The 26109-nt window shown below is 38.6% G+C and overlaps 1 protein-coding gene across 8 annotated transcripts in view; it reads right to left on the minus strand.

Moving 5' to 3' along the window:
• ST7 (suppression of tumorigenicity 7) overlaps nt 1-26109 on the minus strand; it is a 267683-nt gene that overhangs the window by 23728 nt on the left and 217846 nt on the right. For all 8 annotated transcript variants that reach the window (XR_009260286.1, XM_058724505.1, XM_058724507.1 and 5 more), the window contains 2 exons: nt 16153-16225; nt 14592-14694 (listed from right to left, as the gene is read on the minus strand). Coding sequence is in view for 7 of the 8 variants with exons in the window: in XM_058724505.1 (XP_058580488.1) it covers nt 14592-14694; nt 16153-16225 (176 nt within the window). In the remaining variant the exon portion in view is untranslated. The remainder of the gene's footprint in view (nt 1-14591; nt 14695-16152; nt 16226-26109) is intronic.

Consider the following 26109-nt stretch of genomic DNA (forward strand, 5'->3'; position numbering starts at 1 on the left):
ACTTTTAACATAAAAAACTTTATAGACACCCATGATAGGAATTATAAGTAGAGTATCTATCGATTGAAAATACACAATATGGCAAAAAGCTACAATAAATGTAATAAAGCAAGAATTCATTTAAAAGCATTGCTGGCCACCAGGGCATCTAAATATACTTGGAAAATAGTACACATGTGTGTGAGACAGATGGTTTACTCAGCTTGCAGGCTGAATGTGGTACATATGGCTTCAAGGATATCATCGTCCATAGCCCAAAATCGGGTCATGAGGTAATGCTCTGTTTTTCCTCTAAGCTGCATCTAATCTTTGTGTATGTGTACTTTTCACACATTGCCTTAAATTCGTTATCTATGTGCCTTTCCCCTCAGCTGAATCATTAGATCCTCAAGAGCATGAATCTCACTTCCTAACGAGTCTCTCAAAGTGGGCATCCTTGCTCTAATCAGCCTCATAAGGCTAACCAGAGCAACTCACCAAGGACACTTAGTTATCTTCTCATCGAATCTACTTTATGGCAGAAATAGGTTATGCCTATAAAGGAGATTTATACTCCAGTATAGTTCCAAACAAAATGTTGGCTCTAACCAGATGATGAAGGCTAATAACAACAATGTGTTATGTTTTTGGCCAGGCTTAAAAATGGCTGGCAAGATCGGTTCTCAACATGTGCAACGTTTAAATTAGAAAGGCATGGAACAACATTTCACATCTTACTTGTCAAGAGAAAAATAAATGGAAGAGGGCAGATCCCTATCCACAAATATGCAGAAATCAATTAGAATAGCTGTAGCTCGCAAATCAGAGAACACTCTCTGCCTGTCTGTAATAATTATTTGGCTCCTATCAGCTAAGCCAGCATTCCGTGCTATCTTGCCGCCACCCTCTAACTTCCTTCCCAGATTCTCAAATCACATTGATCTTGAAGTTCAGGCTTCTAGAGTTTTCGGAAGCAACTTTCAAAACCTATTTGTCAGAGTATGATTCCTTATGTCCATAGGAACATATAAAGTCAGAACATATAAAGAGGAGCTGATTAGTGCCTTTTTATGGAGGGATGTAAGCAGAGACAGCTCACCTGTCAGGAGATCTGGCCCATCAGAGGCCACCCCAGGTGACTGCTCAGTTCTCTTGTGTTAAGGTTCTAAAATTCTATAACAATTTGAGTGAAAATGATCCCAAGGTTACACTTCACCATAGATATTAATGTCAAGGAATTAATTCATACCCCACCCCGTTTTGTTTTGTTTTTGGGTTTTTTTGGATTTTAAATACCAACAACAGAAGTCATATGAAAATCAAAAAAAAAAAAAAACGGAAACAAACAAAATGAGAAAGTATAGATTAAGTTTAGCACATTTAGCTAAACTTAGGTAAATTCAATACATTTAGGTAAATTTTAGCACATTTAGATGATGGTTACCAGGCTGCTCCCAAAAATCAGCTCGTGGAAGAATACTAGCATGAGAAAATGTTCATGATATATTGCCAAATGAAAAAAATAAGTGTTTCATACAGATTATGATTTTGGTAATTAAAAATGTATATGTGGGTATTAAAACTTTGGAAAGTTACAGATTGAATGTTAATGGTGTTTAAATATTTGATTTTATGGGAGATTAATTTCTTTTTGTGCTTTTTTGGTGCTTTCTAAGTTTTCTGTAATAAGTCATTTTTATTTCTCTCTTTCTCTCTCTATATATATGTACATATGTGTGTACGTACATAAGTAATACAAACCTCTTTTCTAGACTTGCAGTGAAAACATAAAAAACAAGCCATATAAACAAACAAACAAACAAACAAACAAACAAAAAGATAACCAGGGACAGTAATTTTTGTATGATTACAGTGCTTTGGTACAACTAAACCTGAGAGAGGCTAAAAGCCCAGAAAAGATGCTTTAAAAATACCAGCAAAGAGTTCAGAGAATAAAACTAGTGCTATTTGGAAGACATGCTATATATTTTGAGTTTCAATGTTGCCTACTCCCTGGACTCAGTAAGACCCACATTGGAACAGGACAAAAATACCACAAGTACCCATGGCTCTCTTGGGTCATGCTGTGATGGGGAATGAGACGCACAGCACCATGCCCCCTGCCCGCTGACACTTTGACCCACCGCTTGAATCCCGGCTCTATTGTCCCATCCTGAGACCGTGGACAAGTTACCTTATTTCTTTCAACCTCAGCCTGCTCATCTGTTAGAATAATGAAAATACACATCTTTCCAGTTTTAACTTTTGAAGATTATGTAGGATAATATATGTAAAGTATTGACACAGTACCTGGCACCTAAGCGTTCACTAAATAGTAGCTACTTTTGCCAACAAAAAAAATGAAATGTTCATATTACTGTGGAGGTAAGTTATGTTTCTTTGTGTGTGTGTGTGTGTGTGTGTGTGTGTGTGTGTGTGTGTGTCCCATAAACTACGGAGTCTGTTTTTAGGTTAAATACTTCAGCAATTTTACAGTAGTGGCAGGTCAGCTGAAAAGAACTGGTTACTGGGGTCCCTAACTAACCAATCTGGAAACAAGCACAATGCCAAGCTGAATTGCCAAATCACCACTCAGGGGCCCTCTTCACAAGGTAGCTGCTTCTTGCTGGCTCACTTACCTATTCATCAGTTACTCTGCTACATTCAAAAGATACAGGAATGTCCACAGCGCATCACAAGGAAAGATATGGGAGTTCCCACAGGGTACTCTAATGACACACCTATGGGAGCACCTACAGCACACCTCAAAGGCACCTAAAGGGCATGGGCATGAATTGGTCAGGTCCCTAGATGGATGATCCCTAATCTTTGTAGGAGTGTGTGTGTGTCTGTGTGTGTGTAAAGACAAAGAAACAATAAAATTCAACACGATGACCGCCTTAATAAGAGGTACGTACAGCTGACCCTTGCACAATATGGGTATGAACTGTGTGGGTCAACTTACATGTGGATTTTTTTCAATAAATGCATTATAGTACTGTAAATATGTTTTCCTTATGATTTTCTTTTCTCTAGCTTACTTTATTCTAAGAATATAGTATACAGTACATACAACATACAAGATATGTTATTGGTAAGGCTTCTAGTCAATAGTAGTCGGTTCTTAGTAGTTAAGTTTTTAGAGAGTCAAAAGTTATATGTGGATTTTCAACTGCATGGGGAGTTGTCACCCTTCACCCCTGCCTTGTTTAAGGGTCAACTTGACTTAGTACTGGTAGCAAATGAGAGGCGTTGTGTCTGAGAAGGTTTCACAGAAGAAGGAAAGTATGAGTCAGTCTTACTAAACAAATTAGTTTACCTCCAACAACGGCGGGGGTTGGGGAGGGGGGCAGAAGTCCCTGCAAGGCTGGGCAGAGGCACCAAAGCATGAAGGGGCATAATATGCTTGTAATCATGAGGACCTTAAGTACTGACATGGCAGTCACTGCCGACACTGACGAAGCACTAACAAGAATCAAGTGTTACCTCAGGTACACCTTACAAAAGCTCTGCGACGCAAATAATATGATTCCTGGTTTATACATGGGAAAATGAAAGCACTGGGAAGTTAAGTAGCTCGAGCAGGGCTGCACAAATGGTCACTGGAACTCAGGTTTTATGCTACTCTCCAAGGGAAGCAGGAAAAGTAGATTGTAAACAGGTCTTCCATGATATGCTCCAGAGTGTGACCTTCACTCAGAGTTTATTCCATGGTTTTCAAACTTTGAGAAACAGAAAAAATTTGGTCAAAAGAAAAAGAGAAACATGACAGAGAGTATGTGAAACTGATGTAAAACAAAGCTGTGGGGAGGCCTGGGGGAAGGACCCAAGGGAGGTCCGAGGGATTCTTATGGCTCCTAGGAAGACATTTTGAAAACTGCTGCAGTGGGCAATTGAGAAATGAGTTGGTACAGTTTGTGGCTTTGAAAGAAATGGGCAAGTCATGTGTAGAACCACTGGACAGGAATGAGATTGAAATTAGCAAAGTCTTGAAAGCTTCTGTCATGGTTTGGGTGAGGGGGTGACAAAACTGAGGCAGACTTCCCCAGGACCTGGTGCCAGGCTGAATCTGAAGGCAAGAAAAGGCATTCAGGGTGACTGTGAAATTTCTAGTTTAGGATACCAGAATAATGTGAGATAGATAGCTGAGATAAAGACACAAAAGGACAGTTGGAGTTCCTGTAGTGACAGCCTAAAGGCAGTGGGGGTGTGCAGGTCTCGAGCCTGGAAGAGAAGCTGGAGACAGGGATTTGGGTGTGCAGGGAGAGGCGGGTGATGGAGCAGCAGGAGCACCTAGATCTCCCAGGAGAGCTTCAAGAAAGAAAAGGTTGGGTAGTGAATGATGCTCCCAGAGAACCAACCTGAGGGACGGGCAGGGGAGGAAGTGATGTAGGAGGAGAGGGCCCAGAAATGCAGAGAAAGCCAGAGAGAAGGCAGTATGGAGCTAACCAATACAGCTTGTGGTAGAAAAAGTGGTCAGTGGGGCAGAACGCTGAGGAGACATGATGTAGGATAAGGTTTGACAAGAGACCAAAGGATCTGGTGACCAAGGAAGAGGTAACCTTGATGGCAGTGGCCTTGGTGGGAGCAGCAACAGTGCTTTTTGTTAGAGAAAGAGACCTTTTAAAAACTGTCTATTCCTGAGAAACGTAGCTAAAAACTGGTTTCTGCTCACTTTCCTCTAGGTCATATTTCCACAATACATTCTCCTTTCTCTAATCCAAAAAAGCTTTGGAACAAAATATGACTCAATTCAAAGAAACTTATATTGAAATAATATTTCTGAAATGTACCATTGATATACAATATCACAGACAATCTGCCAGAGTATTTTGAGTTTCTGCTTCCACGCTTCAAGCATTTTTAAATGTTAAAACCCACTACACGTTTTGTTTCCTAAATTGGATTAAAAAGCAATTTTATACTCTGTCAATCAGCTTTACCAAGACATAAAGGGAGGACTGCATTAGTGTTTGCATGAAATAGAATTTCCATCACTCTAACAAGGTCCTGTGGATACTCCATTAGCATATACAATTACCAGGATGTTTTCCCCACAAGCCTCTTAAAATCCCCATGAAATAAGAATTTCTAGATTAACATTAGATGAGGTTTTTTTTAATGTAAATTTTTTCCAGGAATGCATTTCTGTCATAACATTTTCATTCTTTCCTCTCTGCTTTCTCATGACTTCCCACACTCTGAGACTTATAATTTAAAAACTACATATCTAGTAGGCTGGACCCTCACATCAATATTTTGTCAAGCCGGGGCTGTCCTGCTAGTAAAATGAGCTTCAGGAGCATGACAAGCCCTCTTCCCCCAGCACGCTCAGGGACTGCCCCCTTGCACACCCAGCTGCCCCCAGGGTGGGACCAGTAGGAAGAGCCCATAGCATACTGGTAGGCAAGATGAAGACAAAAGCTTTCCCTTCATTGGTGCTGGTGATTTTTCTGCATTTTTCTCCCTCAACAGCTCCATGCATAGCACCCAGGCATCTCAAGCAGCTGGGACTTCCTCAGCCCCCCGCTGCTCCTCTGAATGCGTGTGGAGCCTCCAGTTCTAGGTGTGAGACCTCACAAGCTTGGGGTTTTCCTGTGGTGGTAGTGATCGGCCACGGGCTTCTGTTATTTTCTAAACTGCATATGCAAAGGTGCCTTGGGGTTGCTGGGCTACCTGCTTTCTCATCCCAGTTTCAATCACAACAGTTCTACTTTTACTTGCTTTGTTCGTTAAGGCTTCATGTAAGATTGTATTAGGAGGAAAAGTTTATTGCTTTAAAAAATCATTATTAGTTATGTGTCATTGTTGCTTTGGTGGCAAAGAGCAGGGATGGCTATTCCAGAAAAAAAGGAGACAGAGGTTGGAAATGGGCAACTCTTAATCAGCCACAAGCAAAGGACTTACCAATGGTTGCAAACAGGGAATTCCAGAAGGCATTAGCTGTAGCCAGAACATGCTAGAGCCTCCTCTCAAATCTCTAGGCCTAAAGGGACCTCGTGGGTACTCAAGGTCAGGGGCATTGCAATGCCACTGTTACACTCCCTAGTTGTCCTTCACACTAGATGTTTCAAGAAGTACTTGTTACTGCATTTTTCTAGGCAGCATCTATGGTAGCCCAGCCAGCCAATGCAGAAATAGAGCTAAAAAGTACCAGGGAAAAGGTGATGAAAGCCCAACACATGTACTGGATGGGTTACACAATGTAATTCCATTTACTTTTCATCAGACCTATGAAGCCTTTATTTTTATCCCCATTTTATCAAAAAGGAAACAGGCAGGGAGCTAATCAACTCCCTCTTCCCACGGTTCCCTTCGGACCATGGACAGGAAGTAGTGAGAGTCCTTGTTTCAAATACTTTTGGACCCTTTCAATGACACTTCATAGGTCTTCCTACCTTTATGTTGCTACTCTTTGCTCTATCATTATACTAATATGTTCTCCTGGTAACAACAGGAAGTCTGCATAATGGGCCTGACAATTCAGAAAAGAATAAAAGTAGATGGCTAACAATGTTCCATCTTACTAGTAGTGGCAAAGAAATGCAAATTAAAAGTACAGAACTCTATTTGTACCTAATAAAATCATAAATGTTTGTTTTCTTTGTTTTCTCTGTCTTTTTTTTTTTTTTTTCAACATTTTTTATTTATTTTTGGGACAGAGAGAGACAGAGCATGAACGGGGGAGGGGCAGAGAGAGAGGGAGACACAGAATCGGAAGCAGGCTCCAGGCTCCGAGCCATCAGCCCAGAGCCTGACGCGGGGCTCGAACTCACGGAGCGCGAGATCGTGACCTGGCTGAAGTCGGACGCTCAACCGACTGCGCCACCCAGGCGCCCCTGTTTTCTCTGTCTTAAGCAAACTGCTCACTGCTGGTAAGGGTGTGACAAAATGGTAAAGAAGGGGTTACCTGCTGATTGGGGACAAGGGCTGTAAACTACCACAATCTTTTTAGGTAAGCAATTTGGCAATAAATATTAAGAGCCCTGATGTGTTTCAATAAGTTATGTAGTATTTCTCATTTTGCATATCTATCCTAAGGAAATAACATAAAGACCCAAATATTTTTATGCCCAAAAGATTTGCTATTGGACTTGACCACCTGATGTCTGCAATAGAGAACACAAGAATTAAATCATTCTCTTCAACAAATAATGCTGGGAAAACTGGATTCCACATGCATGAGAATGAAATTGGACCTTTATCTTATACCATACACAAAAATCAACTTGAAATACATTTAAGATTTAAATGTAAGACCTGAAACTATAAAACCCCTAGTGATAAACATAGGGAGAAACTTCATAACATTGGTCTTGGCAATGATTTTTTGGATATGACACCAAAAGCACAGGCGACGTAAGTAAAAATAGACAAGTGGGACTATATCAAAGTAAAGAGCCTTTGTGCAGCAAAGGAAACAATCAACAGAGTGAAAAAGCAACATATGAAACGGAAGCAAATATTTGCAACTGTACATCTGATAAGGGGTTAATATCCCCAATACACAGGAAACTCCTACAACTGGATAGCAAAAAACCAAACCAAACAAAATAACTTGATTAAAAAATGGGTAAGAGACTTAAATAGCCATTTCTCCAAAGAAGACATACAGATGGCCAACAGGTACACAAAAAGATGCTCAAAATCACAAATTATCAGGGAAGTATAAATCAAAACCACAATGAGCTATCACCTCATACAAATTAGGATGTATGAGGCCATTGTCAAAAAAAAAAAAAAAAGACTGTAACAAGTGTTAGTGAGAAAAGGAAGAAATTAGAACCCTTGTGCACTGTTAGTAGGAATGCAAAATGGTACAGCCACTATGGAAAACAGTGTGGAGCTTCCTCAAAAGATTAAAAATAGAACTACCATATGATCCAGTGATCCTACTCTGGATATTCATCTAAAAGAACTGAAAACAGGGTCTTGAAGAGATATTTGCACTCCGGTGTTCATTGCATCATTATTCGCAATAGCAAAAAAGTAGAAGCAACCTAAATTTCCATCAACAGATGGATAGATAAAGAAAATGTAATACACACACACAATGTAATACTATTCAGCCTTAAAGAAGATGGGAATCCTGTCCTGTGCTGTGACATAGAAGAGCCTAGAGGACATTATGCTAGGTGAGACAAGTCACGGGACAAACACTGCATGATTCCACTTGGATCAGGTATCTAAAGTAGTCAAACTCAGAAGCAGAAAATACAATGGTGGTTACCCGGGGCCGGGAGGAGGGAGGAATGGAGAGGTGCTGGTCCAGTGGGCATGGGGTTTTAGTCGTCCTAAAGATCCGTGTTACAACAATGTGCATGCAATTAACAATACTATACTGTACACTTAAACATTTGTTAAGAAGGTAGATTTCATGATATGTGTTTTTTGACAAAAAGTAAGGAAGTAAATCATTCAGAAAACAGTTACTAAGAAAATTTTAAAGTGTTTGATGGCACATGGCTAACAGATTTGGACGTTAATGGTAAGTTAGAAGATAGCCTTTTTAAGGTCAAAGAACTATGAAAATCTATGCTCCTCCTCCAAAAAGAATAAATATAACCCACAATTCCCAACCATAAAGTACAAGTTTAGAGCCCCATGTTAATGTTTTTAAATATGTATATGCTATGTGATTATGATTCCTAAGTATTAAAAATGCACGGGGAAATAAAGCTAGAAGGAAATAGTCTTAGATATGACAAGATGATAGCACTATGAATAACTTCCTTATATTTTTTTTCTAAAGTAATAAGAAATTTATTTTTATAACACCACTACAGAGGTGAAAAAAAATCTAACACTGCTTGTAACAAACCAGTACGTTACTCTTGTTTTGGAAAATTGCCAGAAAATGAAAATTTATCTTTAGCACCCTGGAGTTAACAAAATATTCTCTAAACCAAAAAGGTGTCTCTTTGCAGGGAAATACTTGCAATGTGGTTGTAGCATATTAAGGGTACGTAGCATTAGTAAAAACGCAGGTTTGTGTAGAGTGTTGAATCACTGGCAGAAAAGCATCACCCTCCTGGGTAAATCTTGACATGGTTAATGATTCCTTGGATATGACACCAAAAGCATAGGCAACAAAGTCAAAATAAACAAGTGGGACCACATCAAAATAAAAAGCTTCTGTGCAGTAAAGGAAACAAAATAGAGCAGGGTGGGTGGGGAAACATATCTGCAGGGAAAGCGGAAGAAAAAGCTAAAACTAAAAATCCAATAAACTATAACAATATATAGATGAAGGTACAGAGGCAAGATGTGCATGGCCTCTCATTTGTCCAGCATCATGAGTGAAATTTTCTTTAAAAAATGAAGAATATTCCCTGTCAATTCAAAGCTCTTATTTTGAATTAAATTAAGTAAATTTTATTAAATAATTCCCATTAAATGGGAAACACCCTCTAATGGTGTAGGGATTTCTTCATCTTTTTGAACTGTGTACCCAGTTCTTAAAAAATGAGCAGCATCATTAAGATCCTAATACCACTGGTCATCCTCAAAAGGGGGTAAACATTAATTTCATAGTCAATGCACTGTCGTGAGAGACCACAGAGGGGAGAGACTGATTCTGGCATGAGGGAGGTACAGGCTTCCTGGTGGTGACTTTTAATGGTGGGGGTGAAGGATGAGTAGGATTTCCTCAGAGGAAGCAAAGGGGGAAGGAGAAGAGAATGTTTCTGGAACAATGAACAGACTGTTAGAAGGAGCTGGAAGAAATGAAAAACAAGCAGGGTCAGATTATGAAGGGTCCTGAAGAACCATTCAAGGAGTTTCTATCTTCCTCTGTAGGGCTGGGGACACAGCTGCAATTCCTAGGAAGGGGAGTAACACAATTTAGTTTGGATGGGCTGCTTCCTCCTTATACTTTGCTGCAATCCAAAGCTTCAGAAATACTTGACCACTTAAGAGGCCCCCCTTTAAAACAGAGACATAGCTTTTTACTGTTTTTATTTACTTCCTGGTCCTGGGGTGTGTTTAGGAGATACCCTCCCTACTCTGCATGTTTTCAGGTGAAGACTGTTCTGAAGAGTAACCCTCCTGAAGTAAATAACCGACATTTTTCATTGGATACTGAAATATCAAGTATGCGCCTCTGCTTATTAGAATACCAGATAGACCTAAATTGGACATTCATGGGAAGCAGTTCTCAGCTATTCCATTTAGTATTTTTTCTCCTTCCAACAGACTATAATTGAGTAAAACAGCATGCAGTTGCTGAAAATTTCTGTGGTAGGCCACTGAAGACTTCCTGTCATAGAGCAAACGAAACCATGGAAGTATTTAAGATATAATAATATCTTCACGAAATATGAATTGTCCACAAGTACCTTGGGAAGTGATATGCCCGCCATCATTTGAAGGCTTCAAGTCTAGGCTAGTCTGCAACTTGGTAGGATGGTTGGGGGGGGCAGTGGAGGGTGATGTGTGAGGGTTAGAGAACCCAGAATCAGTCCAGGCTCTGTCATTTACTAGCTATGTGACTGAGCAGGCAACCTAACCTCTCCAAACCTGCAGCACCCTCATCTGAATAGCAGGGATAATAACATGATGCACCTCATGGTGTTGTTATGAAAAATAAATAAGATGTTCACTTAGCACTGCGTTTGGCACACAGTAAACATCCAATACAAACCAGTATTAAAAACAATCATAATAATATCATTATGAGGAGACATTCAAACCGAGGATGGGAAGGTGTCCTAGATGATCTCTAAGGCCGCTTCTTATACCAGGAGTCTAAGAGTTTTAACAGTTTATATCATTCATTGATGTCTCATTAGAATTAAGGCTATTTTCTGCCTGAAAAGTCATCTACGTGTGTATGTGTGTGCGTGTGCGTGTGTGTGTGCGTGTGTTTACCTGAAGTATTAGCAAACAGTCCAGTAAACAATGTATCACGTAATAAAAGATGTCTGTAACAGCCTGTATATAGTACACACGCATCAAAGGTTTGTGGTTAATTCTGAACTAATTCTGAACACTGACTCACAGGTCCTTTTCCTCATGAAAATGTCAACAGACAAAGAGGCTCTGGAAACAAGTTTCCCCTTGGCACAATCACCAACAAAGCAAAGTGGTAGAGAATCAGTTTACCTACGTACCCTATCTTTTCTCCAGTTAATAATTAAAAAGTAAAGTGAATTCAAATATTTCAAATGTTCCCACTTAAAACAATTCTGTTTTGCAGGTACAGTGCTAGCTGACTAAGTTAAATTTTTCCAAGGTAGACTTAAACTATTTCTTAGGGCTTTTAATACTCTTCTAGAGGTGCAATCAACCATTTCAGACCATCACAGAATTACACTACGGCTTCAACTAAAATATCTAACCAACAAGTATTGTACCAGTTTTCTATCTCGTGTGCTAGGATCACAAAGGTCTGGCTGGTACAGCCGGAAGCGGTAAGACCCAGTTCCCAAAGCAATCCTAAAATTTGTATGGACCACAAAAGACCCCAAATAGCCAAAGTAATACTGAAGAAGACCAAAGTGGGAGGCATCACAATCCCAGACTTTAGCCTCCACTACAAAGCTGTAACCATCAAGACAGTATGGTATTGGCACAAAAACAGACACATAGACCAATGGAAGAGAACAGAGACTCCAGAATTGGACCCACAAAAGTATGGCCAACTAATCTTTGACAAAGCAGGAAAGAATATCCAATGGAAAAAAGACAGTCTCTTTAACAAATGGTGCTGGGAGAACTGGACAGCAACATGCAGAAGGTTGAAACTAGACCACTTTCTTACACCATTCACAAAAATAAACTCAAAATGGATAAAGGACCTGAATGTGAGACATGAAACCATCAAAACCCTAGAGGAGAAAGCAGGAAAACACCTCTCAGACCTCAGCCGCAGCAAGTTCTTACTTGACACATCCCCAAAGGCAAGGGAATTAAAAGCAAAAATGAACTATTGGGACCTCATGAAGATAAAAAGCTTCTGTACTGCAAAGGAAACAATCAACAAAACCAAAAGGCAACCAACGGAATGGGAAAAGATATTTGCAAATGACATATCAGATAAAGGGCTAGTATCCAAAATCTATAAAGAACTCACTAAACTCCACACCCAAAAAACAAATAATCCAGTGAAGAAATGGGCAGAAGACATGAATAGACACTTCTGTAAAGAAGCCATCCGGATGGCCAATAGGCACATGAAAAGATGCTCAACGTCGCTCCTCATCAGGGAAATACAAATCAAAACCACACTGAGACATCACCTCACGCAGGTCAGAGTGGCTAAAATGAACAAATCAGGAGACTATAGATGCTGGCGAGGATGTGGAGAAACGGGAACCCTCTTGCACTGTTGGTGGGAATGCAGACTGGTGCAGCCGCTCTGGAAAACAGTGTGGAGGTTCCTCAAAAAATTAAAAATAGATCTACCCTATGACCCCACAAGAGCACTGCTAGGAATTTACTCAAGGGATAAATGGAGTGCTGATGCATAGGGGCACTTGTACCCCAATGTTTATAGCAGCCCTTTCAACAATAGCCAAATTATGGAAAGAGCCTAAATGTCCATCCACTGATGAATAGATAAAGAAATTGTGGTTTATATACACAATGGAATACTACGTGGCAATGAGAAAGAATGAAATATGGCCCTTTGTAGCAATGTGGATGGAACTGGAGAGTGTTATGCTAAGTGAAATAAGTCCTACAGAGAAAGACAGATACCGTATGTTTTCACTCTTACGTGGATCCTGAGAAACTTGACAGAAGACATGGGGGAGGGGAAGGGGGAAAAGAAAAAGTTAAAGAGGGAGGGAGGCAAACCATAAGAGACTCTTAAAAACTGAGAATAAACTGAGGGTTGATGGGGGGTGGGAGGGAGGGAAGGGTGGGTGATGGGTACTGAGGAGGGCACCTTTTGGGATGAGCACTGGGTGTTGTATGGAAACCAATTTGACAATAAATTTCATATTATAAAAAAAAGACCCAGTTCCCAGACTTCAGGGGTCTCCAACAAGTCAAATGTCAACAATTTTAAGACTTTTTGAAAATACAGTGTTCAAGTATTTTCAAAGAACTCTGAATATATTATCCCACTTGGTCTTTGTCACAAAAGACAGGTAAGGCTTATATTTTTATCTTCATTTGAAAAATGAGGGAAAACATTGAGTTCAGAGATGCTAAGCCCCAAGCTCCCCCCAAGGCTCATAAATGACAGAGCCAGAACTAAACCCAAGTTTTAGTCTCAGAAACTAGGACTCTATTGCTCAATACTACTTCTAAAAGGGCCTATACGTGCTCACAGAACAACTCTGTAGTTAGAGAACAGCATTCAATAAATATTAATTGATGACCTAAGTTGACTGTAGTTCAGGACAATATTTTCATGATTAGCTTTAACTTTTAATCAAGTTTGAATGAACACTTTTAACATAGCTGAAAAGATACCAAATAAAGAGAGATATTTTATGCCACCCTATATACAATGCCTAAGTCTACAAATATTATGATGGTCATTATCCACTGGAACTAGAGTAGATAAATATATCCTTCACTGACTGTGGTACTGTGCACCATTCTTCAGTTTCCTGTTTTGTGAGAAAATGAGCATGACCTGAATAAAAGCTCAGAAAAGATGTTAGGTCCCTTATCACTGTCACTCTGAACAAAATAGATTAAAGTAGGTAACTCCATAAATCATCACATACACGGACATACGTACCACCTTTTGCACAGTACTTCAAGAAAACAAAATAGCCTTCTTTTGTCATTTTTCGCCAGTGAAAGCCTTCATTAGACATTTTGCCAAGAAAAGTATGCCTTGTAGTACCTGAGGTAAATTGTATGAAGTTTCCCAGAGGTCAAAATGCACTTTATAATATCGAGAAACTGAAAATAGCCCTCAGCAATGTGCCTATCACATAGCAGGCACTCAAATATAGGTAAATAATAAATACACACCCATCTCCCAAACAAAAGATTATAGAAATATCTTCTACCATGATCTGACTCCCTTAAAACCAAATTCAGGAAAAAAAATATATGGGAAATATTGGGTATTTATAAATTGGTCAATCACGTGGTTAACAATTACGACAAACCTCTCCTACTACTTATACATACTAAAATGGCATTCACAAGTCAAAAGAAAAACACTTTTTCATACTTTGAGGTTCTCCCTATTATCTTCTTGCCATTACTGATTAAGTATCATTTATTTGTAGAGACCTAGAACATCACATTTATCAGTATTTTTTTTCACCACTTATATTCACAACAAGGTTCATTTCCCAAGTTGGGTCTAAGTTAAGACTATAACTGGTGTGAAATTCCTATCAAATGCATCAACACTCTTGGGATCTCCATATTTTGCCAATTTCAGACTTCCTGGCCTGACCCGCCTAAGCTAAGTCTATCAATTTACCCTAATTATATGAAATCCAAAAATCGGCCCAAAGCCTCCTGAATGTAGCTTTTGCTTAAAAATGAAGCTGATAACCATAGACTATATAGGGTCTCAGCATTCATTGGCTGCAATTCATTTTTTTACACTGGGTGTATTCGAGACATGACATTGTGGTCACTGAATGCTTTCTCTGCTATCATAACGAGTTCCTGTGGGGATTCCACAGACTCACTTTTGGCACGTGAGGGTTGAATTCCACAGCTCTATGAATGGCCTCTACTGCGTTCATCTCTGCTGTGCTCAGCCCCCGCCGAGATGCAGCCTCGGGAGAGAATCTGAAAAGCAGGAAGACAAACACCATCCAGTTGGGACCACTGCTTGGGCATCAACCCGGAAAGGCATCTACGCGTCAAGGGCCCATAAAACCACAGCGAGCCAATGGCATGAGCTCTCCAAACCTCCACTATATGGAACCTCTGAGTGACCCCTCAGACCGAGGCCAACAAAAACCCCAGCAGAAGCAGAAAGCGTGCTTGCGTCTAATCTCGGCAGGAATGAAATTCGGCTGTCAAGTCTCTCTCTGTCTAAATAGCTAATCTAAATCTTCTATGAGGTACCTGCTCAGGTCAGGGGAGGGGGTAAGACTGACGAGGGCAGACAGTGTGGGAAAAAGAGAAAACCAGGTTACAGAAGAGCGCACTTGGTTAAAAACAGAACTAGGGAGAATTTTAAAGGAGGCTCCCAACCCAATGTCAGTGCTGCGATGCAGCCTCCTCCGCAGGCAAGCCTGCTTGGGGCCGTTCCGGCAGGGGGTGTGCGTGCCCGAACTGCGGGCCAGACACCTGCCCGAGTGAATGAAAAAAACCAGACCATGCAATCTCTTTCTCACCTCACACCCAGGGCTAACTCCAGAGCTGTGCTTGGCAGGCAGACACCACAGGGGAAGCTGTGACAACCCTGGCCCTGCCCTCCCAAGCTGGAGTCGCTGTGTAGGGAGAAAAGATGTTGCAGTAGGTACTGGCGATCTACAGGATAAAAAAGAATGAAAGAAAATTACTTCGGTCTTGAAGTGCACACACACTTAACAGCAAACCTGTCTGACATAGCAGAGGCTGTTTTCTTTTTCTGTTATCTGCTTTTCAGCTCTTCAGAGGGATTGTATCGGGGAAATGGAAGCGTTTATTATGAACTCAAACAGTTAAGCCAACTGTTCTCTTTCACCTGCCAGTCATCTTGGACATTTATGAAAATTCTCTATGTCATAGTCACCTGCCTGAATAAAACGGGCGAATGTCCCACCGAGATGGCAACTCAAAGAAAACGGACCCTGGGTGGGGAGTTAGTTTGGATCTGATGAGTCAAAGAATGGGAGATGATCATCCCCTCTGCCATCTTACATGTTTGTTATGACTACTACCCAGTCATGGACTGCTGACAGAAGAGGAACACGCAAAAAAAATGAGTAAAAGGAAGGCATTTTGTGTGTAAGTCCCAAGCAGGCCTTTTGGTATCTACTGTCTGGCAAAAAAAAAAAAAAAAAAAAAAGTCACCTCAGAGGTATGGAATTTCACATAAATCCCTCTTTAGGGACCCATACACCCTTGAAGTACCTGGGGTTATGTACTCTCTCCTTCTAGTAGTGAAAGAAAAGATCAGCAGATTTTAGAAAATGCATGCTCATAAGCGGGGGGTTTCATAGACTAAGAGAAACTTCCAGAGAAAGCCCTCAGAGGCAACACATCTCCTTAAGTCAGGTCAGGCATTTAGTACCACACAAGTTATTATTCACTTACTTGTCAGAGACAGCTCTTGCTTTGAGCAAAGCAGCTGTATAGCATATTGTTGCCGACTTTGGTAAGCTTATATCTGTTAGAGAAAAAGAAAGCAGAAATTCTTATAAGTTTTCAGGAATAAAGAGCAATGATTTTTAATCCACAAGCATTTTAATCATGTAAGTCTAATAAAGTGTAAATTAAGAATATTTTAATGCATACAGTACACAGCTATTTCTTATGTATAAAGGTGGTATGTAAAACTATGGGTAATTCATATTTTTGTGAATAATATATGTTTAAAATCCACCAGACTGACTCTTCAGCAATCTTTTCTTTAAGATACGGATTCTCATATATTGAATTTAATTAAGCAGAGAATAGCTATAAATATATGCATTTAAATATTACAGGAATGCCCTTGATATCATAAAAGGCAAATAGGACCTCTGTGTCACTTGTAAAAAAAATTCTCAACAGGTGTATGAAATACCAATGTGAAGAAAAAATATCACCTGGATCTTTTTTTAAAAACACACCTAAATAGGGGCGCCTGGGTGGCTCAGTTGGTTAAGCATCTGATTCTTGATTTCGGCACAGGTCGTGATCTCACGGTTGTGAGATTGAGCCCTGTGTCAGGCTCTGCACTGACAGCATGGAGCTGGCTTGGGATTCTGTCTCTCCCTCTCCCACTGCTTCTCTTTCCTTCTCTCTCTCTCTCTCTCTCTCTCTCTCTCTCTCTCTCCCCCCCCCCAAAATAAATAAACTTAAAAAAAACACCTAAATAAATTATTTTTTAGTGGTCAGATTTAAACCAGATTTCTTTTGCATTAAATTTCAAGAAGTTCATATTCAGTTTTTTGTTAAAAAAGCAATACATTTATTATAACATATATGAAAAATGTTTATATATAAGGATATATATGTGAAATATTTAGAAATCTATATAATTTTTGTTCATTCAAACCCAAAGGAAATCCCCTTTCATATGAAGCCTCATTTGTTTCTCCAAGAAACAGTTCCTCTCAGTTTGTATAGAAAGTTTCACATGGAGAAGAGGGAGCAGGTAACAGATTCAGATGATGAGTTTAAAGGGAAACAAAAGTAAAAGATACAGCTGAGAATAGATAAACTCAAAAACGTAGTACCTTTTGGGGAAAAATTTGTGTTTAAATTATGACTCTATTTCTTACCAGAATAGTATTTCTTTAACACTGAACCACATTTATACTATGACAGAGAAATATCATCTTAATTCAGGCCAGGTAAAAATACACCATTCCCAATGCTGCAAAACTCACTCTATGTTAGAGAAACTCTTATCACCTGGAATGCTCTGCCAGCTTCTTCACAGGGCTGTTTTCAACTTCAAAAGAATTACATTACAGTGGATAAAATCCAAAAGGGGCAAAGGGAAGAGAGAAAGAGAGAGAGAGAAGGAGGGGGGGAGAGAGAGAGAGAGAAAGAGAGAGGAACCAAGAAACAGACTCTTTAAGTATAAAGAACCAACTGATGGTTACCAGAGGGGAGGCGGGTTGGGGGGGATGGGTTAAATAGGTGATAGGGATTAAGGAGTGCACTTGTGCTGAGCACTGGGTGATGTACAGAGTATTGAATCACTATATTATACACCTGAAGTCAATATAACACTGTACATAACACTGTATGCTAACTGAAATTTAAATAAAAACTTAAAAAAAAGAATTACATTATAGTAAGAATGAAAAGCAAGTCCCATGACCAGCCCCATAACAGACAGCCACAGAAGAAAATAAGTTCATAAAAGAATAACAATCCCTAATCCAGTAGTAAGTATTTACCACCAATCTCAGCATGACGAATTTCTCTGAGGGAAATTTCAATGCCATTGATAAACAAAAAAAATAAATAGTCATAGAAAATTCCAACAAAGAACTGAAAGGAAAAGGAGTCTTTGTAATCCTGATCTCATAAATTATGTTCAAACAAAATTTCACCACTATATGCATAGTGTAAAATGATGCGCTTATGACTAAGAAGGAGAAAAAAGAATGCCAAACACTTATGGATCTGTCTTGTTGCTTTTCCAACGTCTAAACATTTAACTGCTTCCTAGTGTAGGAAATCAATCCCAGAATCAAATATCTTGTTTATTAGGGTCCATTCATTGACCCTAATTGGAAGGTAATAAAACTGTAGATAATACACATTCTACATAAAAGTTCAGACCATTTTTTTTTTAAGTTCAGACTTTTTATATAAAAAGTATCCAAATCTCGGGGCGCCTGGGTGGCTCAGTCAGTTAAGCGTCCGACTTCAGCTCAGGTCACGATCTTGCGGTCCGTGATTTCGAGCCCTGCGTCAGGCTCTGGGCTGATGGCTCAGAGCCTGGAGCCTGCTTCCGATTCTGTGTCTCCCTCTCTCTCTGTCCCTCCCCCGTTCATGCTCTGTCTCTCTCTGTCTCAAAAATAAAATAAAAACATTAAAAAAAAAAAAAGTATCCAAATCTTGTTTCCATCCTTCCTGGCATGATCTGTGTTCCTTCTGTGTTGAGCATCTTCCCATGAAGAAGGGACTAATGAAAAGTCCAAGAAACGAGTTGAGGCTGAAAACAATGGTCATAATTATCTGGAGGTGGCAGCATAACAGGGAGCCTCACTTGATAAAATAGAGAAAACCTGTTGTTAAGGATTTAGCTTCACAAGGAGAAGGGTCAGATTGTTTTGATGGTTACCTAAACAAGCAAAGTGACATATTCACCCACTTAGAAAAACATGCAACTGAGGTATACCAGCAAAATACAGGTGCCCAATCAATGATGATCTTTAATCCAGAACCAGACCTCTTCATGCTCAGGAACAGGACATTCACAACTAGAAAAATGTGACAAAATTCTGCAACATTACAACTACTGTAGTGCATTTTTCCCATAAATTTTTTTACCCATACTCCTTCACTGTATGTAAAGCTGGTGGTATATGTGCACAGTCATAATGCTTAAAAAGTAAATAACCAAAAACATGTTTTAATCAGTATCAAATGGGAAGAGGGGGAAATGTAAATACTCCATTCCTCACTAGTGGCATGTGATTCCATTTGTTTTCTTCTTATTTGAATAAATTACTTTTACTCTCATTGCTTAACAAAAATAAAAGAATAGCAAAAAATTCTTGCATAACTTGTTTATTCAGATAGTTTCAATGTTTTTCTTCTAAGTCAGTCAAAGCAATTATCCTATTTGGTAATGGCAGTTGTCTCTAAGAAGTGAGAAATCATTCTAAAGAAACTGATCCTAAGTTTCCCTGTAGGTACAGCAATCTTATTCAGTTAAGGTTTTCTTTACAACATATTTTTTTAATATGAAATTTATTGTCAAATCGGTTTCCATACAACACCCAGTGCTCATCCCAACAGGTGCCCTCCTCAATATCCCTCACCCACCCTCCCCTCCCTCCCACCCCCCATCAACCCTCAGTTTATTCTCAGTTTTTAAGATCTCTTAAGGTTTGCCTCCCTCCCTCTCTTTTTTTTTTTCCCTTCCCCTCCCCCATGTCTTCTGTCAAGTTTCTCAGGATCCACATAAGAGTGAAAACATACGGTATCTGTCTTTCTCTGTAGGACTTATTTCACTTAGCATAACATTCTCCAGTTCCATCCACGTTGCTATAAAAGGCCATATTTCATTCTTTCTCATTGCCACGTAGTATTCCGTTGTGTATATAAACCATAATTTCTTTATCTATTCATCAGTGGATGGACATTTAGGCTCTTTCCATAATTTGGCTATTGTTGAAAGGGCTGCTATAAACATTGGGGTACAAGTGCCCCTATGCATCAGCACTCCATTTATCCCTTGGGTAAATTCCTAGCAGTGCTCTTGCGGGGTCATAGGGTAGATCTATCTTTAATTTTTTGAGGAACCTCCACACTGTTTTCCAGAGCGGCTGCACCAGTTTGCATTCCCACCAACAGTGCAAGAGGGTTCCCGTTTCTCCACATCCTCGCCAGCATCTATAGTCTCCTGATTTGTTCATTTTAGCCACTCTGACTGGCGTGAGGTGGTATCTGAGTGTGGTTTTGATTTGTGTTTCCTTGATGAGGAGTGACATTGAGCATCTTTTCATGTGCCTGTTGGCCATCTGGATGTCTTCTTTAGAGAAGTGTCTATTCGTACAACATATTTTTTAAAATGATGCTTATCTTTCACAATAAAAAGCAAAAGCTTTGACATTTTGCCTACCCCAGCAATTCCACTTCTGAGACTCTTTCCTAAGAGAAAAAGTCGTGTGCATTAAAAATGAGCCTTAAGGATGCTGATGACAATACTGTTTCTAATGGTGCAAAACTAGAAACAGCCTAAATGGCCAATACCAGAAGATTAGTTAAGGTGCTGTACATCCACAGGGTGCAATTCTATGTGGTCATTAAATCATGTGTTGGAAAAGTAATGATCTGGGAAAATGGTGCATTGCTATAAGTACGTCAATAAGTAAAATAAGTTTATAAAATTATGATTTCATATGTTTTTAAAAAGCATTTATATGCACAGGGATAATAAAACTGGAACTATACATACAAAATATCAACAGTATTTATTTTTGAGTGGTGGGATTATAGGGAATTTTTTTTTATCTGTATTTCCAAAGCTTCCTGTGAGTACATGTAAATAAGTGAATTTTTAAAAGATAACAATAATGCTATAAAAAGAATTCTGTTCTACAAATTGTTGGAAGCAAGTTCATAAGCAAATACATTGGTGGAACCAGACAGAGACAGCATAGACAAAGGTAGAACTTACATGAAGTGAAGTCAGACCAGAGATCTACTGCATATACTTATATACTTCATGAAAGTTAGCGTGATCCTTTTGCAGTGTGCACTGATTAACCATATTTTAATCTAATCACTGCCTAACATCTAAATCAGAGACCAGAACTGCATGTCTTGGCTCACTTTTAAGAAACACCATATACACTACCTTAGGAGAAAGCTTGTTATTATGGGCTGCTTACTCGCGAATGCTACCTCTTTCATTTCTTTAAAAATAATGCTGAGACTTGGTTGTTGTTGCCTGTTATAAGGTTGAAACTTATAGACTCACAGAAAGTTTGAAATAATTATAGGCTCACAGAAGGATGTGTAAATAGTACCCTGTACTGTGAATGCTTTTCTCAGCTTCCCCCAATGGTGACATCTTACATAACTGTAGTATAATATCAAAACCAAGAAACTGACATTGGTACAGTACTATTAAGGAAATTACAGTCCTTGTTCAATTTTCACCTTTTTTTTACATGCATTCATGTGTGTGTGTGTAGTTCTATGAAATTTTATCCCATGGCTAGATTCATCTAACTACCACCACCATCAAAATACACAAAGTTCCAAAGGAACTCTCTTGTGTTACCCCTTTATTTGTACCCTTCCTACCCATACCTGTCCCCTGGTGACCACTAATCTATTCTCTGCCTCTGTAATTTTGTCTGTCTGCCATGATTTCATGCTTTTACCACTAGGGAAATGGATAAAATGATAAGGGAAACAGAATAGCTAATAGTAGTGATGAAAACAAGTAGTATCAGAAGTTTTGAGCAGGAATAACAAAAAAAAAAAGCTGCCTTCCAATATTGCTTATAATTTATTCAGAAATTTTATTTTGAGGAAGAAACTTCAAAACCACTCTATGCAGTGCCTGTCTTTTGTACGTGCATGTACCTACCATAATTACCAAAAGTCCTTCTAAGAATTAGAATCCAGACAGTCTCTTCAATAAATGGTGTTGGGAAAACTGAACAGCTACATGCAAAACAATGAAACTGGACCACTTATTTACACTATACACAAACATAAACTCAAAATGGATTAAGGACTTAAATGTGAGAGCTAAAATCATAGAAACCCTAATAGAGAGCATAGGCAGTAATTTCTCAGACATAGGCCATAGCAGTATTTTTCTAGATATGCCTCCTCAGGCAAGGGAAACAAAAGCAAAAATAAACTATTGGGACTACATCAAAATAAAAACTTCTGTACAGCAAAGGAAACAATAAAAAACTAAAGTGCAACTTCCTGAATGGGAGATGATATTTGAAAATGACATATCAAATAAAGGGTTAGCATCCAAAACATGTAAAGAACTTATACAACTCAACAAACACACACGCGAATAATCCAATCAAAAATGGGCAGAAGACATGAACAGATATTTCTCCAAAGAAGACATCCAGATGGCCAAAAGACACATGAAACAATGCTCAACATCATCAGGTAAATGCAAATCACTCCTATTAGAATGGCTAAAACCAAAAACATAAGAAACAAGTGTTGGCAAGGATGTGGTGAAAAAGGAACCCTCCTGCACTGTTGGTGGGAATGCAAACTGGTGCAGCCACTCTGGAAAACAGTATGGAGATTCCTCAAAAAATTAAAAATAGAATTACCATATGATCCAGTAGTTCCACTACTGGGCACTTACCCAAAGAATATGAAAACACTAATTTGAAAAGATATATGCACCTCTATGTTTATTGCAGCATTATTTACAATAGCCAAATTATGGAAGCAAGTCAGGTGTCCATTGATTGATGAATAAAGAAGATGTGGTGTAGACATACAATGGAATATTACTCAGCCACAAAAAAGACTGAAATATTGCCATTTGCAACAAATGGATGGATCTAGAGAATATAATGCTAAGTGAAATAAGTCACTCAGAAAAAGACAAATACCATATGATTTCACTCATACGTGGAATTTAAAAAACAGATGAACAAAGGAAAAAGAAACAAACCAAAAAACAAACTCTTAACTATAGAGAACAAACTGATGGTTACCACAGAGGAGGTGGGGGGGATGGGTGAAAAGGTGAAAGGGATTAAGATTATACTTATCATGATGAGCACTGAGTAATGTATAAAATTATTGAATCACTATACTGTACATTTGAAACTAATATAACACAGCCTATTAACTGTACTGGAATTAAAACATTTTTTAATAAAAGAAAGAATCCAAGAAGGAGAAAAATGTTAGCTACAAAAATTAATGCTCTTAAAAAGGAATATGTTCAGAGAAGTCATCATAATAACAGCTATGAAACTTGCCTAGAGATCGACTGGACCATACTGGAGACGGAGGTTAGAGTGCTCTAATAAGAGTGGTTTAAAAAAGAAAGTAGATGTCATGTAACACACAGTATGATTAAGATAATAAATAATCTTGGTAATGACACAGATATTTGCTGTTATAAAAGAAGGGGAAAAAAATAAAAAGAAACTTCAGGAAGAATAAAAACAAATCCAAACAAACAATTAGAATCCAAAAAGGACATGAAAAGAAACAAAATAATGAGATATCGCATAATTGCAGACACAAGGAATGCTAAATAAATGTTTCTCACTTAAGCAAAGCTGAACTCCCGGCTTTAGTTTAATTTTCCTTCTACTTCTTGGCCATCTTTTGTTTTATACAGGTCCTTTTCTGAAAGGCAAAGAACTTTCTCCAACTGTCTTAGGTTTTCAAAATCAAATTGTCATGAAAGTCTTTCATTGGAACCATAGAATATGTTCTCTTTCGCATCTGGTTTCTTCCACTCAGCATGTTTCTGAGATTCATCCATGTGGAGCATGTATCAGTACTTTATTCTTTTCTATAGTACTTCATTGTGTGGATATACCACAACATGTTTATTTTCTAATAGCTATTTATTTAGATTGTTTCCCAGGTTTGGGCTATTATGAATAAAGCTGTTGTGACCATTCCTGTGTAAGGTTTTCGGGGGGGAAAAAAAAGTAAAACTCATTTCTCTTAGATAGGTAATTAGAAATGAAATTGCTGAGTCAGAAAACAGACACATGTTTAAACCATTAAACAGTGCTCCAAAGTGGTTGTGTGAAAGTTTGCAAAACTAGTATATGGTGACAGAGATCAGAAAAAAATGATTACTTCTGGGCTGGAGAGCAGTTATTGGCCAGAAGAGGGCATGAGGCAACCTTCTGAGATGATGGAAAGTTCTATGATCCTGGATGGTGATAACACAGGTGTATATAAAAATGAAAAGTTATCCCGCTCTACACTTCAGATTTGTGCATGTTACTATAGGTAATTTATGCCTCAATAAAAACAATTTTTAAAAAACAAACCTATAATCCTGGGCCATGTGAAGCTGTCTTCTCTTACTTCAATCTAACTTCCATAACATTTCAGTTGCCTTTTATCATTCTGCTCCCCCCGCCAATTCTCTCTACAAATCCTTATCCAAAGTTACTTACTAGTTTTGCCTTCCATTAACATAAAAGAATCTGATCATTTCTCAAGTCAGCCTTCCAAATATTAAAATGGTTTAAATGTCTCCTCTAAACCTAATCTTTTCCAGAATAAATACTTCTAATTCCTCAACTGATATATTCTTCAGAACTTCTCATTTATTTTTGTTATGGAGTCATGAGTGATTTCAAAATATGCGAATTAGAAGTGGAAATAATCCCCTAAATCCCTGAAACCTGACCAGTACAGAGTTCTAGGGAAATGTACAGTTTGAGGAAGTACAGCCATAACACCTCTCTGAATAACAGCTAGGATGACCCTGGTGGGGGGCAGCTGGAAGTCCTCATTTGTTCCTGTGATTGTGTAGTCAACAAAACCATCCAGGTTCTATCAAATTAATTTCAGCCAAAGCCAAATCTTTTCTCTTTTACTGAAACCATGAAAATTTATGAACCTATAAGCAGGATTTCATATTTGATTCCATTACATTTTTAATCTTAAAATGAAATCTAAACCACTGACTTTTAATTAATAGTTTCAGAATGTCATTCCAGCCTATTAGTCATCATTCTGACTCAAGCTACCAACCACAGCTTTGTGCCATACAATCCATAGGCATACCTTCCTCCCCATATGATTGTTATCATCATCAAATTTGCTGCTAACATTTATCAACGGCCTATTAAATGCCAGGTGCTGGTGTTAATCACTTATACACATTATTCTGCCTAATCCTCAGAGCAACCCTCTGAGATAGGACTTAACTACTAGCCCTCTTTTACAGATGGGAAAAGCAAGACATATAATGGTTAAGAAATATGCCAGTATCACATAGTTAAAACAAACATGAGCTGTCCCCACAGCACATGATTTTGAACTGTGCCACGTTGTCTACGAGGTCTGATTTATAAAAATACTGACCATGGCAATACCAAGGAAAGGATCCAGGAATGACATTCTAGAGATCACCCTAAATCTGCAATGGTCTGCAATGATGAATGTACAACCATTTATTAATGGTAATAATAGGTATTATATATGCCACTTAAACCATTAAATCATACCATTTATTAATGGCTATAATAGATATTATATATACCACTTATACCATTAAATCATACCATTTCTTAAAGATACAATAGGTATTGGGGTGCCTGGGTGGCTCAGTCAGTTAAGTGTCTGACTTAGGCTCGGGTCATGATCTCACGATCCGTGAGTTCAAGTCCCGCATCGGGCTCTATGTTGACAGCTCAGAGCCTGGAGCCTGCTTCAGATTCTGTGTCTCCCTCTCTCTTTTTGCCCCTCCCCCACTCATGCTCTGTCTCTGTCTCAAAAATAAATAAACATTAAAGATACAATAGCTATTATGACTACATTGCTCCACATTACCTGAAAAGGTAGCATTCAAAACATTATCAAATGTTTTAATTAAATAAGGATATGTCTATGGCATTCTTCTAATTCAGAAATATGTAGAAAATGGCCATTTAAATTAATAAGAAACATTTAAATGTTACTGTATAGACCACAAATATTTTCACATCCACTATCTTGTCTGTTTTTATTTAGCACAACTTCCTTCGTAATTCCATGTTAGATCTTCAATCACCTCTTTCTTTCCTAAATGTTAATAAACCACATATAGTCATCTCCTAGAATTTTACTGGTATTGACTTATTTGCTGAAATTCTAAAAAAACAAAAAGAGAATCACAATTATTGAGGGCAAACTGAA

This window comes from Neofelis nebulosa, chromosome 4, assembly GCF_028018385.1.
Source record: "Neofelis nebulosa isolate mNeoNeb1 chromosome 4, mNeoNeb1.pri, whole genome shotgun sequence".
NCBI lineage: Eukaryota > Metazoa > Chordata > Mammalia > Carnivora > Felidae > Neofelis > Neofelis nebulosa.